At 39.6% G+C, this 17,747-nt stretch overlaps 1 protein-coding gene across 9 annotated transcripts in view; it reads left to right on the top strand.

Annotated features, from left to right (window-relative positions):
* LOC140477084 (RNA-binding Raly-like protein) overlaps nucleotides 1–17,747 on the top strand; it is a 910,390-nt gene that overhangs the window by 790,190 nt on the left and 102,453 nt on the right. For all 9 annotated transcript variants that reach the window (XM_072570320.1, XM_072570322.1, XM_072570321.1 and 6 more), the window contains 3 exons: nucleotides 4,103–4,216; nucleotides 14,298–14,476; nucleotides 16,136–16,191. In XM_072570320.1, the coding sequence (XP_072426421.1) occupies nucleotides 4,103–4,216; nucleotides 14,298–14,476; nucleotides 16,136–16,174 (332 nt within the window). In that variant the 3' untranslated portion in view covers nucleotides 16,175–16,191. The remainder of the gene's footprint in view (nucleotides 1–4,102; nucleotides 4,217–14,297; nucleotides 14,477–16,135; nucleotides 16,192–17,747) is intronic.

Genomic DNA, 17,747 nt, shown 5'->3' with positions numbered 1-17,747 from the left:
TTATATCAGCTGATTTCCTAGAGTCGCTGATATCCTGGAGGTTTTCTGAGAGGCCGGTCATCATTATCCAGACATTCCAACTTTCCAGTTTTAGAGCTGGTCTCTTTTGTTGTTTTCTTTTGTTGCTTGGTGTAGTGATTGCAATCTGCTGTTCGGATAATTCCTAATCCTCATGCACCCAATGAGGATAGCAGATTGTGGTGAAACAGCACCTTAATTGTTGGGGGCCGCCCGCTTGAGGCAGGTGATAGCTGTCCACTGGGGTTGGAAAATCCCTCCCACCATTGGGAGCAACCCCTGGCGTCACGTTCCACGCCAATCTAGCGATGACTTAAAACTGGTATCTGCTGCCTCCCGAGTTGTGTCGATGCTGTGGGCGAAGCTGGAGTGCCCTCTCCAGGAGCAGTGGTGGTAGGATGCAAGCCTAGGCTGTGTGGTATGGGGAACAATCTGTGGCCCATGAAACGCATCCTACCTCTCTACCACACTGGCTAATCCAACGGAACCCGGAACCCTCCTTATCCACATCTCTGCTAACCCACTCTCTGCCCATGTCCTCCTCTCACCTGGTCACCTCTCTCTTACCTAACTCAACCGTCCATCTTTTATATCCCCAACCCCCCTCCTTACCCACTCTCCCACATAACCTACATCATCCTGATTCTCTCTCTCTCTGTCTCTCTCTTTCTCTCTCCTCTCTCTCTCTTTCTCTCTCTCCCTCCCTTCCAACCCAACCTCAGGTCTCTCCCCACTGCCATCTCCTCAGTCATCGTTTCATCGCCACCATCACCATGAGACCTCCACCAGTGTCCTCCATGGGCCGTTGCCCTGACACCGGTGAGCCAGAAGATCAGTGTTGTCCAGACTGTGGGCAGGAGGCTGTCTTCCCTTACTTTGGGTCTGGAGTCACAGAACTCCAGAACTCAGCCGCCGCCATTGCCCAACCCATCACGTGACTATTGTAGGAACAACAGATTTGGCGGGTACATAAAATAAAGGATACAATTCTAAATTTGGTACAAGAACGGAGAGGCTTGTGGACATATATTCATCAATCACGGTGGCAGGGCAGTTTGAGGATGTTGTACAGAAACACCTGGAACCCTGGATTTGTAAGTTGAGGCAGAGGGCACAAGAATAAGTTGAAAAAAAAACACTGGTTCAGATTCAACTGTAGTACTGTGTCCAATTCTTAGCAGCAAATTCAGTTGCATGGATGGGTGACAGAAGCTGTTCTGTTCAGTGAAAAGCAGGTTGCAGGAGAATTGATTCACAATCAATCAAAATCTTGAGGGTTCTGGACAGAGCAGTTCGGCGAAAATTGTTCGCATTAGAGGAAGGATCAAGAACCAGAGAACATCAACCTTAGGTGGTTGACAAAAGCCAAAAGAGATCAGATAAGGAAAAACATTTTTATGCAGTGAGTGTTAGGATCTGGAAGGTACTTTCTGAAAGTGATGGAGGCAGGTATAATCATGGCTTTAAAAGGAAAATCATAAAGGCACCTGAAGGCAAGAGAAATATTAGGGATATAAGAAAGATGCTAGAGAGTGGGACCAGCTGGATAGCTGTTACAAAACTGGTACAGATACAAGGAGCTGAATGGGCTCCATCTACATTGTAACTTTTTTATGGTTTTCAGTGCACAAGGGAAACATGGTAGTGTGGAGAATTGTGGTCCATATGACTGAGATGGCATTAGCACATGTCACAAGTGTCAGTTGAGCAGCTGTTAAAGTGCTTAATAATTGTGAAACCAGCATTATCAGAGGTAAGTCAGGATTGGTCTCACAGTTCTGATGATAACATTGCTGCCAAAGTAGTGAAAGATTGCTTCCAACACCACACTTAGATTAGATTCCCTACAGTGTGGAAACAGGCCCTTCGGCCCAACAAGTCCACACTGACCCTCCGAAGAATAACCGACCCAGTCCCATGCACTAATGTATCTAACACTATGGGCAATTTAGCATGGCCAATTCAACTGATCTGCACATCTTTGGACTGTGGGAGGAAACTGGACTACACGGAGGAAACCAACGCAGACACGGGGAGAATGTGCAAACTCCACACAGATAGCTGCCCGAGGCTGGAATCTGACCTGGGACCCTGGTGCTGTGAGGCAGCAGTGCTAACCACTGAGCCACCGTGCCGCCCCTTAGTAGACAGGCAGGAGGCTGGAAAAACGCAGCAAGCCAAGCAGCATCAGGAGGTGGAGAAGTCAACATTTCAGTTGTAACTCTTCTTCAGGACTGGGGGGGAGGTGTGGGGGGAATTGCAGACAAAGGGAGTGGTGGGGGTAGGGTGGTGAAGTGGAGATAGGTGAAGACAGGCAAAGGGTAGAACCTGGTTGGTCAATGAGAGGAATGAATCTGGTAGGTGACTGGAAGGGGTAGAAGGGAGGGGGAGTGCTGAGAAGGCAATCAGGGGATGGGAAGAGAGGCTAATTGAAATTGGAGAACTCAATGTCGATCCTCCAGGCTGTTGGCTGACCAGGCAGAAGATGAGGTGTTGTTCCTTCAATTTGCGGTTTGGTTAGTTGTGGCAATAGAGGAGGCCAAAGATGGTCATGTCGGAATGGAAGTGGGAAGGAGACTTAAAATGGGTGGTGACTGAGAGGTCTGGTCAGCTCCACACTTGGCAAGTTTCACATGGAAGGTCATTAGCAGCAATAAATCTCAAAAATAGGAATGTTAATGAACCTTCAAATGAAAAAGGGAAGATGTACCTCTATGTCCCTTTTCATTTCATCAGTAAATTAAATGCTCAAATCTTCTTTGTATTCAGCACAGCACACAGGCATGGAAGCCAATTATGCATGTTATTGTCCTTCAGCAATAAGGTCGTATTGAAAAGCAAATATAATTAAACATTATAAGCCTCATATATGTCCTTTATCTACTTGAAAATATCAAAGAACTAAATGTTTTGATCAAATTGTTTTAAGATTTGACTTAAAGGTGCTATTTGAATTTTGTGGTCTAACAACAATACAATTAATAATGTGGTAGTCATTATTAAATGTACTTGACATCTGACAAATACAATTATTAGGATAGACTTCAGGTTTTGATGTTATCTCCATTAAATTTGCTTGTTATTAAACAAAGCTTATCAATAAGCATTGAATTTCTATGAACTGCAGCAAAATAAAAAGGCACTATTTTGCTTGTCATCTGAAAGTATCTTTTCTGATCTTTATATTTAAGATATAATGACAATTAGCTTGGCACTTTTTGATTGAGTGATTATATTTAATAAGAGTGAATTCCTCCACATTAAAATCATGGTGTAGTAAGATATCAAATTTCATTCTTCCAGCTGCAGTTTCACAATTAATTTTGAAAATGATTTGGACATGAAGAGAGATGTTAAATTGGATAGATGTCAGTCCTAATATAATGTTTATAATCTGATGTACTATTGCATGTTCCGCAATAAATTGATGTCATGCTATGTGCAGATTATTTCTCCATTGATACAATTGATTTCTAATTGCATTAGTGAGCTATTGCACTAGTGAGTGAATGCAGAGAAGAAACAGTATCAGTATATTGAATCTAGGCTGATTCTGGGAGTGTCAGCCTCCGAGAACTGTGAATTACAACCTATGTAAAAGCAGATTACAACATACCATAATTTCTCTCTTTCCAGACCTTATAGGATTTTAGTTTTGAAATGGTGACAAAGCTTTTCTATATATTATTCATTTTTTTAAACCTGTTTGCTTTCTATTTTGCATAAATTGCATAGAATTATATCAGTATGGAGTTACTGACACCCTGAAATAATGTTTTGGAAAGCCTCATTTTTCTATAATGTGTTGGACACTATATTTGCATTAGATAAATTTTAATCAAATGATTGTCATTCCAAAATCAGTTTTGCTTTAGATATAAGAGGTAAAGAAGGTGTATGTAGTGGTGTCTAGAATTGTATCACACACAATATATAAGAAATGAATATCTCATGAGAATCCAGCAATGCTAACATTTTCTGAATTGTTCTTTCAAATTGAGGCAACAAGCTCGAGGAACTGTTGTTTTATATTGACCAAAGATGAAACTGTATGCATTTGGAATGTACGCTTCTCTATCCCCAGTGAAATCAGATGAGCTGCAGACAATCAAGAAAGAACTGACCCAAATCAAAAACAAAATTGACTTCTTACTGGGAAGACTGGAGAAGATTGAGAAACAACAAAAGGCAGATGCCGGTGGGTAGCCATAAGCTCTAGTAACAGACAAGTCATCTTGGGATAAATTAAGTCAGCGGAACACCATCAGTCACATTGTCAGGTCAGAAGGATACATGGCTCAAAGTGACTTTCATTAAATAACAAGCTCTTAAAATTTTATGGCAATGTAATAGTTACTTTAAATCAAACAATGCCAGCAACTGAAGCTTGAAGCAGCAAAGCTTGTCATTTATATTCTAAGGATAATTTGGAATGTTTTGATGATAAGGATGTGAGAAGAATGCAATCACATTCTGAATCCTAAGCGATTGTGAAATGGTGATTCTGGGTATATTTGTGAATATCAGTTTTTGGATATTAACAAAAAACCGAAAGAAATGTGGATGCTGGAAATCAGAAACAAAAACAGGAATGGCTGCAAAAACTCAGCAGGTCTGGCAGCATTTGAGGAGAGAAATTGGAATTAAAGTTGCAGGTCTGGTGATCCTTCTTCAGACTGATGGTAGCAAGGAAAAAGTTAACATTGATATGCAAGATGGAGTGGGGGTTGAGGGAAAATAAATGCTTGTTGGAGATAAAGCCCAAAGAGAGAGAGAAAAATTGCTGGATAGACAAAGGCATAGGTAAAGGTGAGTCTAGGGGAATGAATACTTGGTAATGGGGTCTATTCGTAGCTGACAATGGGTCATGTGATGACAAGGACTGGTATGTGGGGATTGGGGTAAGGAAATGCCCTCAAGCCCCAAAATTATTGATCTTGATATTGCGTCCAGAAGGCTGTAGAGCTCCCAAGTGAAAAATGAGGTGCTGTCCTTCCAGCTTGTGCTGAGCTTCACTGGAGCAGAGCAGCAAACCTGAGACAGAGATGTTGGCCAGGGAATACAGTGCTGTTTTGAAGCGTCAGGCAACAGGAAGCTCAGGGTCTTCTTTACAGACAGAACGTAGGTGTTCTGCAAAGTGTTCACCCAGCCTGCACTTCATTTCTCCAAAGTAGAGAGGACAACATTGTGAGCAGCAAATACATTAGACTAGATTGAAAAGTGGGAGATGTGTCGGACCTTGCAAATGACCCTGTTAACTATGGTGCTGGGGAATCCTCAGTTGAAGAAGATGGAAGTCCCTATGTCTACCTTCCTCATTTTGGCCCTCACCCCCTCAGTGATAGGGTCCCCCATGTTGTCACCTACCTTCCCATTAGCATCAACATCCCATAGGATCTTCTGCTGCCATTTGCTCCACCTCCAGCTGGATGCCATCACCACACACATATTACCCTCTCCTCCCTTGGCAGCCTTCCGCAAAGACTGTTCCTTCTGGGAGAGCCTGGTCCCCTTCTTCTTCACCCCCCAGCACCCCTCAACAGCCCCATTGCACCTTCCCTTGCAAGCACCTTCCTCTGTAACATCTGCCCATTTATATCCTCCCTCCTCAACATTCGAGGGCCCAAACACGACCTCCAGGTGAAGCAAGACTTTACTTGCACTTCACTCAATTTTCGTCTATTGCGTTCGCTGCTCACAACGTGGTCTCCTCTACGTTGGGGAAACAAAGCGCAGACTGGGTGACCAATTTGCAGAACACCTACATTCTGACTGCAAAACAAAAACTCTGAGCTTCCTGTGACCTGCCACTTCAACACATCACCTTGTTCCCTGTCCAACATCACTGTCTTAGGCTTGCTGCTCTGCTAGAGCAAAGCACAGAGCAAGCTGGAAGACAGCACCTTATTTTCTGCTTGGGAGCTTTATAGCCTTCTGGACTTAATATCAAGTTCAATCATTTTAGAGGTTGAGGCCGTGTCCAACCCTCACACACCAGTCCATGTCATCACATGGGCTACTACCACATACAGTCCATTGCCCCCATTAACAGCTATTCTTTCCCCCGGACTGACCTTTCCTCCTTTGTCTGTCCAACTGTTTGTTTCTTTTTCGCTCTCTTTGCTTTTATCTTTACCTCTCAATTACTTCCTCCATCTTCGATATAAATGTTAACCTTTTCCTATCTACCATCAGTTCTGAGGCAGGGTCACTGGACCCAAATCATCAACTTTGATTTCTCCGCACAGATGCTGCCAGACCTGCTGAATTTTTCCAGCAATTTGTTATTGATTTGAATATTGCCATTTGCCCGATCGTACAGAACGTACGCATTGATGAAAAGAAAGACCTGTTGCAGAAAGATTTTGTCTTCCTCTCATCATGCAAAAGTAGCAAATGTCAAATAATCACAGCAATTTGTACAAGAGGCAAAAAGGGTCTGATTGGTTGGCAAGTCAACTCTGAATAAGCAAACATAAGACACCTGCAGGGTCCCCAGGTCCTGTGTAATTCAAAAAAAGGTGACCAACTTCAACATCTTCCCTTTGCTGGCTGAGAATGGGACCTTTACATATGAATATCTGTATATTCTAACAAGCATAATTGATCCAGATTATGAGTTTGACTGATTTATCTTAAATTAATCTTTAGTGTAGCTATTCGTGCACTCAGGATTTTTCAACTACTGTTACCCAGTCACAGATTCATGTCAATTATTAGGTGTTTGTTTTGGGTTTTGAAATCATGGGCAGACTGCATACGGTAAATTGCTAATAGTTTCTCCACAACTGACATCCACCAGCTTACCCTCATCAGCCAATATATATGTTGCGATTCATATAGCTCTATACACTATATGTCCTTATCAGCAAACTTGTAACTAAAACCATAGTCAAATGGAACACATCAAATTTATCTAGTAGGACAGTGGTTACAAGATAATCAGTCAGACTCATAATGTGGACTCATTCACGCTCTTGCCAGAGGCAAAAATATATATTCTTATGTAGGGACCTCTCCTCTGAAAGCAAAAGGAATATGTTCAAGTCTTGTGCCTTTTTTTTTAAATTTCCTCACAGCTAGAGAAGTCTATAGTGCCCTGTTACCTTCCCTATGGCAACCCTTCACCTAATCAGCGTTGAATTGCCAACTAACAAGGACATTTTATCTGATGATTTAGATTGATCGCTTAAAATTTGGCATTCTGTGTAAGTTCTGAGTACAATACAGAAAGCTTTGAAAACTTGTCCTTCATTTCAACAATATGTCAGATGTTTAGTGGTAGCTTTTGATCTTTCAAAACAAAGGACAATGTCACAAGAAAAGAGGAAAATACTACCATGTATGTATGATGACATGAGTTTCCTCAGTTCTAGCAGGAGTCAAGGCTGGAACCATAACAATGGTATGCAATCTTTTTTTTTTCACCTGTTGATTTTTTTTTCACTCATTCTAGGAAATGTAATTGGGGTAGTGCTTAGAGTTGGGATGTGGTGAGAGGGGTAGGTTGAGAGGATTCATATGGTGAGTCCATGTTTTTAGAATGCTGAGAGCAGTAATTTGAATGTCTTAATTTTTCAAACTTCAAGAGTTTTTCAGAACTAAATCTAAATTCTCACTCCAATTCTCATATCATGATGTTGAGATTTTTGCATATGACAGAGTAATAGAGCATCTTTTATGCACTTTGAATCAGAATTAAAATGTTTACACTTGCAGTTCTACACATGTTTGCATTGCAGAGTATTCAATTGCTTCTGCTCTCAGAAATCTTAACAATGGATTCTAATCTTTTTGGAAAAATATTTCATGTAATAACAATGTTGTACTGCATACCATTCTTCATATTTCATAAAAAAAAGAAGCATGATTCTGACAAATACATGAAATGTGTTTTTCATGGAATATACACACAAGAAGCAATGAGTGGCTGTTGCTTAACTTCTCAAAATTTAGCATTTTATTTTATTCCAATCTTGTACGTCAAGAGATTTCAAGTCCATCTTAACCTCATTGAGAAACTTTATTTGGATTTTGGTGCATACATTTTGGCAGTAACTCTTAAGTTAATGGCATTATTACTTTATGAGTAAGTAATTGCTGCCATTGAATCCAAAATGAATAGAGAAGATTTTTAGTTGCAGGCATGAAATGGAAGAGCAGCAAAGGATCACTCATTTGTTCCTGTGGTATAACATTCAGTCGGTATCAGAAATTATGTCTGATTGACATGCTGTAGACAAGTTAAATAGGCAACCTTTTGTGCCTCCTCAGAACTGATGAGTTTGGCAGAAAGGTAGATCAGGATGGGGAAGTGAATGACTACAAAGGGGAAGAAGCCTGAAGTGAAAATGATCCTTAATATTCATTTACTTTTCCTGTCTCCTCATAAAAATGCCTGTATTTTGAGAGATTTGCTGTTTCACACCTCAGGGAGAAGGTGATAGTGTGATGATAGGAACATAGTAACAGGAGTAGACTATTCAACCCCTCGAACCTGTTCCCCCTTTCAATGAGAGCATGGTTGACCTACGGCCTAACTACATTTTCCTGCCTTTGGCCCATGTCTGTAATACCTTTGCTCAATAAAAAAAAATCTATCTCAGATTTAAAATTATCATTCACTGATATAGCATCCACTGCCATTTGCAGGAGACAGTTCTAAACCTCTACTACCATTTGTGTGTAGTAGTGCTCCCTGGTCTTGCCCTCATTCTTGACTACACCCCCAGGTTCTAGAATGGTAGTAGAGGTGAGGAAGAACTGAGAAGTTTCTGAGGAAGGATCACCGGACCCAAAACGTTAACTTTGATTTCTTTTCACAGATGCTTTCAGACCTGTTGAGCTTTTCCAGCTATTCTGTTTTTGTTCCTGATTTACAGTATCCACAGTTCTTTCAGTTTTTATGCTTAATTTGTTTAATTTCACCTTATTATTAACTTCTGAAGTCCAGTTATTATTCTTGGAAACCTGCACTGTGCTCCTTCCTAGGCCAAGGCCTCCCCACTCACATCCATCCAAGGCCCCAAAGGAGCTTCCACATCCATCAAAGATTTACCTGCACTTCCATACATGTCATTTACTGTATCCGTTGCTCTCAATGCTGTCTCTGCATTGGGGAGACAGGACACCTACTCACAGAGCGCTTCAGAGAACATCTCTGGAACACCCGCACCAAACAATCCACCACCCCGTGGCCAAACACTTCAACTCCCCTTCCCACTCCTCCAAGGATTGGGCCTCCTCCATCATCACTCCCTAACCACCCAAAGCCTGGAGGAAGAATGCCTCATCTTGCACCTCGGGACCCTCCATCTCCACAGCATCAATGTGGATTTCACCAGTTTCCTCATTTCCTCTCTCCCCATCTTATCCCAGTTCCAACCTTCCAGCTCAGCACCATCCTCATGACCTGTCCTACCTGTCCATCTTCCTTTCCACCTATCTGCTCCACTCTCCTCTCTGACCTATCACCATTACCCCCACCTCCACCTACCTATCGCACTATCAGCTAGCTTTCCCCAGCCCCACCCCCTCTGCCCACAAGCATTATTCCAGATGAAGGGCTTTTGCCTGAAACATCGATTCTTCTGCTCCTCAGATGCTGCCTGACCTGTTGTGCTTTTCGAGCACCTCACTCTCAACTCCTTCCTAGGCCAATATATCCTTCTGAAGGTGCAGTACTCAAACATGCTCATGGTTCTCCGAGTCACTGGATTAGTAATTCAGACGCCAAGAAACAGTTAATTGTGTTTAAATTCTTCTTTCTTCTGAGGTGGGATTTGCCCCTAAAGCATTAGCCTGGGCCTTTGTTTTGATCCAGCAACATCACTACTATGCCATAATCTCCCACTAAAATATAATGGTGAGGCTCCTGCCTGATTTCAGGAGCTATTATAAAGTCAGCAAGTACTAAATTTGGAAGCAATAGTTTATCAATTGGCAATTGCAAAACTGTTTGAAAAAGACTTCAATCTAACAGGAAATTGGAAAATCAGGCTGGAGAATTGATGTAATGCATTGCACAATGATGGGCTGAAGATTTTGTCTACTAGATTGGCCATATATCTATCAGAGTTCCCACAGTGATTAAAGGTATTTCTAGAAGTTACATCTCATGAATTCCTGCCTCCAACTATTCCACCCCACAGTTCTGCATTTTGTCACCCAACATGTCCATCCTAATGGCATCTTTTGCGCAATGGAAATTTATTGTATTGGGCCAATTCGAGAATCTCAGTTAAATAACCATTTTGCTCATCTTCAATATTTTCTGAGCTGTACACAGTTATGAGAAAAAAGTGCAAAAAAGAGTCTTTTTAATGACTGATGATTTTATTCCAGGGTTATCATAAAGTTTCCTGAAGATTAATCCTTAGGTCCTGGAGATGTTAGGCTAATCCTGGAGGGTTGACAACCCCAAACAGAGGATGGTTATTGAATGATTTACTTATCTGAACACAGCATGTCTATTTTTGGATATCTTGCATTAGGAAGGATTTCAGAGTCCTGTAGAGAGTTAATAAAGTGATATTAGAGATGATCAACTTTGATTAGAGGCTAATCAAATATTAACTGTGAACAGAAGTTTATTTTTCAAAAGAGCAGAGGGGGCTAAGAGAAAATATGGTAAAGATGTTGAAAACCTTTGCGTTGGCAAAGTAAGTTGGGATCAAAGCTGTCCTTTACTTGACAAATTGATAACTACTTGACACAGCCCCATTTGACCTTGTCTATTTTGGCCTAGCTTACACATCAAGAAAGACATCACTGAAAACGGCTGACAGGACCTAAAATAACTTGGTACTGGCCTAGTTCCTTTACCCTCTGTCATGGATATTTGAGCCCAGAGGAAAAGAAAGTGTGCATTTGCATAGCACATTTAACAATGTCAGAACTACCCGAAACATTTTCCAGTCAAAGAATAGATTATCTTACTATTTAATATATGTTGACTCGTGTAATTGTTGGAAACATGACAGATAATTTAGGGAAAGCAAGATCCCACCAACAGTAGTAAGATAATCTGTTCTTTTAGTGGTTTTGGTTAAGAGATAAATATTGGCCAGGACATCAAAGAGGCCTTTCTCGCTCCTCTTTGAAGTGCATCATGGGAATTTGACGCCCACCTGTGAGGATGGACAGGGCCTCAATTTGATATCATATCTAAAAAACAATGATTTAACTTGCAAAATAGAATGTCTATTTCTGAATAAAATTGTTTCAAAATAATAACAATTCTAGCTAATGTTCAAATATACCTGCTACTCTTTAAAATTGAATTCCTAATGTTGTGTGAGAATGATAGGTGCATGTACTGCTTACTGAAACTCTGGATCATCACTAAATATATTACATTAGCTTTTTTTTTAAAACATGCATCTTTAGTGCCTTTCAGTGTGTAAGATGCACAGCCACGTGTATGTGATTGATCAGAATAATGTTTTAAGTCATTATAAATTGCATTAGCTCACCAAGGAAACTGGTTTCATTTTGCCTGAACTATCAGACACTAGGATATTGTTTTTGCAAATGCTTCCAAATTCTGATGAAATTCCTAATTTTACATCCTCTAGTTTCATTTACTTCAAGGCTTAACAATGACTGTCTGTATATTTTTAATTATTAATGGATGCCAGTAGTGAGTACAGAGGCAAATTTATGAGTAACAAATGAGCTGAATGATGACTCTGCAGTTCATCCTTCTAATTCCTTGTTTAGCCATAACACATCAGCTTATGTTTTCCCTATCACCAAAGACAGATCATATTTCTATAATCCCTATCCAGTCTTTAAGCTCTGAGGCACGATGAAGACAGAGAAAGAGCTTAAGTACTGCACCATCTGTCAAGCTGCCTATGCATAAGCTGCTTCTGTTGTATCTGCCAAACATATATCAAACTCCAAGTACCATAATCCCAGGAGTCCACCTTAACAATGAAAAAAAGCCTCCAGAACAACTTTAGACTCTCTACATAAGCAGGCAGTGGGGCTGAAACATGTTTTGAACTCTGAATATGACATAAAATTTGGACATAAAACAAAAGTTTCTTCCTCTGGCCTTTGAAATAGATTACTTTATCTGCTAGGATTAAAATGATTGTGATGAGGCCAAAGAGCACAACTGAATAACCTCAAGGTTTTGTTCAGACTTAACATCCAACTGATTGCATTCAGCTCCTTTCTAATTTATCAAGCTGTAAAATCATCCTGATGTCAGGCAATTCTAGACATCTCCAACTCAACCTATATATTATCTAAGTCACAACAGCATAGATGGAAGATAATTGTTTATAGAAAAAGGAAGATAATAAATTAGGATAATATAGTCAATGTAATATCCTCATATTATGAATAGACTTAGAATGATCTATTATAAGCAATCAACTAGGAAATTTTCATTTTAAATTAATAGTAATTAGGGTGTTCATGCAAGGGCATCTGTCAGAATTGTTTGTCACTTGATTATTAGACTAAATGTAGTCTGGCTAATGGGTTTCTTACACATCAGTTTGAAAAACCCAGCATTGAATTCTTTCAGTTCAATCATTGAGAGGTGCAGCAAGATTGACATACCCAGTAGGCATTTTAATGGACACCTTCAGACCATCCCAGGGATTCAGGGCCGTAATGGCAAAATGCTTTCCCAGAGGCTGGCAGCCTTCCTTTGCTCGTGTGTGCCAGTGGGAGTGGTGGTAGGTGCCAACAATAAACTCAGCAGAATCTCAGGATCCCAGGTTAGTATTGAATGAGGACGGATCGACGGTCAGAGGAGAGATCACTGGAGGAAGGGCATTGGCTCACTTTCAATGATCCCTCCTTCCCTGATCCAGGAGCCTCAATATTTGTCTCTTCATTCATGGGATGGACATGCCTGGAGTAGGAATGTCCTTCCCTAAATGCCCCACGATCTGAGTTACTTGCCAGGGCTATTTTAGAGGACAGTTAAGACAACATTGGAGCAGACCAAATAAGGATAATTGATAACAAATAAGGACACTTCCCTAAAGTGAGCCAGTTGTGTTTTTACACAATTGAAAATGGTCACCATTAAACCAGCCTCTAATTCCAGACTTTTTGTATTGTTGAATTCATAAAGCCCCTTAGCATGGAGACAGCCTTTCAGCCCAAACTGGTCCATGCCAATTCAAGTTTTACTACCTGCCATAGCAGGATTTGAAGTCATGTCTCTAGAGCATTACCCTGGTGTTCTGGATTACTAGCCTAATGACATTATCACTGCCTCCCCACACTATGCAGTCAGTGCCTGATAATGATCCCCCCATCCCCATCCAAAAAGGCTGCTGGAATGACAATAAGACTTGTCCCATGAGGCTGATTAGCATCCTATAAACAGTGGTCAGACATCCCACATCAGCCACTTCCACCATCCAGCTTAATCAGGGGAGGTGTTACTGCTGCCAGGAGTCAGCGAGACTGTCTTCCATGACTCAACCTGCAAGAGGCTGCATTATGTTCACCCCTTTGTCTTGTTGCTTCCAAGACTCAGATCGATTATATTTGCATCTCTGAAGTTATATGAAGAACTACAACCCAAGTACAATTTACTGTAATGTTATCACATTTGTTGAATTATTGCTGCTCATTGTTACTCCAACTGGACTATAAACATCTGCTCAATCAATTTAAATGTTCACATGTTCTGTCAATTGAATCTAATTATCTTCCAATCACCTAGCTAAAAAGTCTTAATGTTTGCCTCCCACAAAAGGTTCTAGGAAGTTCTTCCTAGCAATCAATATTAAAGCAATGTAACAGCTTCTCTGAATCAAAATCTTTTTAATATATTCTGCAGATTGTTGCCATGTTAGAACGGAAAACCACTGCGGATATAATGTGTATCCATACAGTTTCCCTGTGAAATAAACCAGAGAAAGAATTAAACATCAGCTTTGTTTCTTTGCCACTGGAAGATGGAATAATTTTGACTCTGGAATTCAGTATTATGTGAAAGAGATGAGGCAGATAGCATTGATGCATTCAAGGGGAAGCTAAAACTAGTACCTGATAGAGAAAGAAACAGAAGGACATACTGATAATATTGCATGAAGTTAAGTGGGAGGGGGGTGATGTATAGCTTAAACAGAGGCACAGACCATTTAGGTGACTGGCCTATTTCTACTATGAATACTTTTTAATACTGATGCAAACCTGATTATTTGTTGTCAATCTTAGTTATCAATGCATCGAGATTTGGAAAGGTATTGAAATTGAATTTGAAAGATAGAAGAGGTGATCATACTGTGCCTTTTCCATAGAATCACAGAAGAAGCAGCTTGAAGAAAATTCAGAGTCTGCACATGAGGAATCCATATCAGAAAATGCAGAAACTTCCACAGAGGAACAAGTGGAAGGGGGCCCTGATGTTGATGGAGATGGAGAAGAGATGACTGATGGGGTAGAGGAAGATTATGACGAGGATGGCAGCAATGAGATGGTATGATCTACATGAGTTAACAAGCAATATGATATGAATCATCATGCAAGACCATATGATTACTTCCTAGATTATTCCTTTTACAAATCTGATGTCACCACTCTTAAGGTTTATATGAATATGAAGCAGAAGGCACGTATGATTGTCAGTGCATCACTGTGGCACTTGTATTATGTTACCTATGTTGAACAAAATAAGTTTGAGTGGTTAGATGGTAACAACCTTTTTATTGTTTTAAGTATTACCATTGTCTTAGGAAGTTCAAAGACAGCCAAAAGAGCTGGAGCTACAGTAAGTTACTCCTGTAAAATCAATACGAAAGTTTAATATTTTGTACAAAGTTAAGATAGAATTTTGTATTCCCATGATGATTTAAGAGTTTCTTTCAGTTGAGTATAAAATAAATAGAGCAGTTTCTTTGGCACACATGAGAAATGAAAGTTTGCACTCCCTGTACAATCAATCTAACCATCGGGGGATAGAGGAAAGAGGACTACAAAATCAAAGTAAGGAGGCTTCAACAGCAGCTGTCTGTCACAGCCTCTCCATGCACCCTTCTTTCAAAAAACTGTTTTTATTGGACATGGGACCATCTGGAAATGTGGAAGGTGGAATGAAGCCAACTTTTCAAACTTAATAGCCACCAAAAAGGAATATTGATCTACTGGATTGCTTTTCGCTTTGCATTGTTTACTTGTAGCATTGAAAGTGCTACCAGTATTCAGAGGCCAGTGAAAGGGGCTTGGTGAATGTTTTTAAGTACATAAGCGTAGATCTCCACTTTCTCTAATTAGGTAGTATAGCTATAATGACAGCTCTTCTCTCAGAGCTGGTATGAAACCAACAGATGTAGTATTCGTGCACAGCATATTAAACTAAATAATCTGTTTTACCACTGTATTGAACTTGGCATACATGAGCAGGTTTTAAATATATGGTCTGAAATTATAACATTTGGAAATTATTTAATATTCCACTTAATTTACAATTTTGAAAATGGACTACAGTATAGAATGAACAATGTATTTCTAAAGATTAATTAAAAGTAATGAATTATTATAATGACATAATATCACACAGAAATAGAACTTCTGAATTAATTTTACCACAACCCCTTGGCTAAGACAAAGATTTGTGCTATAAACTTTTGGCAAGTAGTAATTATTAGTATAGTGAAGAATGAGAGACAAAAATATTTTCAATGATGTAACCATTATACAGCAGGGTTGTTATAAAAATATTTTCCTCTGCTTATAAGCACCTACTGAGATAATTTGATTATGTTCTTGGAACTTTTCAAAATGTCATTGTACATAACATAAAGACGGAAAAATGCTGGACCTTTTCACCATCAAGCAGTTGAAATCTGATCCTCAAAGCAATAAAAGCAACGCAATACTTGGTCATTTCACCCGTGGTTAATAATTGAGTTCTATGTCCCTGTCAGATTTGCTCTTTTTCCTTCCACTCATTTCTCTGTTATTGCAATGAATTGCTTAAATAGCAATTTAAACATCAAAAGAAAATTGTGGTATTTTGTAACCAGACTAAAAAGTTAAGGTGTTTGAACACTTGTTAAATAAATTTGCCTTCCCTATTACAAATAATCCTTCTGTTTATCTTCTGTCTAATGAATTCTGTTTATTCTGTTACTTTCAGAATGAGAATCATGTATCAGACATGGAAGATACACAGTAATTGACACGCATAGAAAGGTTGGTTTACTACCTGATTGTTGTTAAGTGCAAATACATAAAAGTAACATTGAAAAACAAAATTTGAATATGAAATTGCAATTATATGGCATCTTTAACAAAGGAAAATATCTCAAGGTGATTTGTTGGAGCATTAAAAAATCAAAATGTGACAATGACCACCTAGTGAGATATTCAACCAAATTATAAAAAAATCAAAAGAGGTTGTAAGTCGTATCTTAAAGAAGGAAAGAGGTATGGGGAGTAGGAAAAACATTTAGGATGGGAAGTCAAGAACTTGTGGTGTTGACAGCTGAAGGAACGGCCATCCATGGTGGAGCAATTAAAATTGGGAAGTCTGAAATTGACAAAGCACAGAAATGTTGGAGTTGGGGGGGGGGGGGGGGGGGTGCTCAAGGAGATTAGAGGTAGGAAGGGAATGAAGAGATTTATAACAAGGATAAGAATTATAAAATTGCTGCTTAACTGGAAGCTGTTGTCATTTTGGAAGCAGTGGGAAGATGGTTGAGTAGGACTTGGTGAGTATAAGGACATGGACAGCAAAGTTTTAAATTACCACCTGTTTGTGGATGGTGAAATATGGAAGTCCAGACAGGAATAATCAAATCAGGAGGTAACAAACAGAGGGTTTCAACAGTGGATATGCTCAAGAAAGGATGGACTTTGGCAATGCTATGGAGCTGGAATTAGGCAGTGTTAACAATGGTGTGGATATGTGGTCAGAAGCTCATCGTCATTTATGATAGAATATAAGGTTGTAAAGAATCTAGATCAAGTTTGACCAGTTGCCTGTGAGAGGGATAGGATTGGTAAAGGGGAACATTATTACAAGAGATACTGAAGTCAATGTCTTCTGTTTTCCCAACATTTTAATTGGAGGAAATTTCTGCTCATCCAATACTGATTGTGGAACAGGCAGTCAGATTGTTTAAAGGTAATAGAGGGGTCAAAAAAGGTTAAGGTCAGGCAGAGCTAGATAATGTTCGTGTATATGCTATAAGTGACACTGTTTTTGGAAGACTTCATATCAATGAGTCTAGGTGGAAACAAAGAATGTATTTGTAGAGAACCTCAGAGATACTGTTGCAGCAGCAAGAAGAGAATCCACTGCAGGCAATTTTCTGGCTAAGGTTAAGTCAAGGTGAATGGTAGATTTTTGTAACTTTTCAATATATATTGTAATGTCATATTTATAATATGTTACCAATTCAGCCTTTGAAGTATTTTGGCTTCAGACACGCTGAACTACATTGAATTTTCAATCGGTTTAATGGTCCTGCTGCTACATATTAACTTCCTCCAAAAAGAGACACGGATTAAAGTACGTTAAATAGATCAATTTTTTAGTAGCTGTTAAGCTTTTTAATCAAATATTTTGCACCTATCCTATTTCATAATGAGAATTTTGCATATTCAACCAAGTACTTATTCATGTTATAATTATAACTGTTTCCAGTTACTGTTCATAACAGCAGGATGTTCTGAAATTAATTTTGATTTTAAACATTGGCTTCATGAGTGATTGTCAGGAATCACTTTTGAGAAAGATGTAAGAC

This window comes from Chiloscyllium punctatum, chromosome 5 (assembly GCF_047496795.1).
Source record: "Chiloscyllium punctatum isolate Juve2018m chromosome 5, sChiPun1.3, whole genome shotgun sequence".
Taxonomy (NCBI): Eukaryota; Metazoa; Chordata; class Chondrichthyes; order Orectolobiformes; family Hemiscylliidae; genus Chiloscyllium; species Chiloscyllium punctatum.
This window is presented reverse-complemented; position numbering and strand designations above follow the sequence as displayed.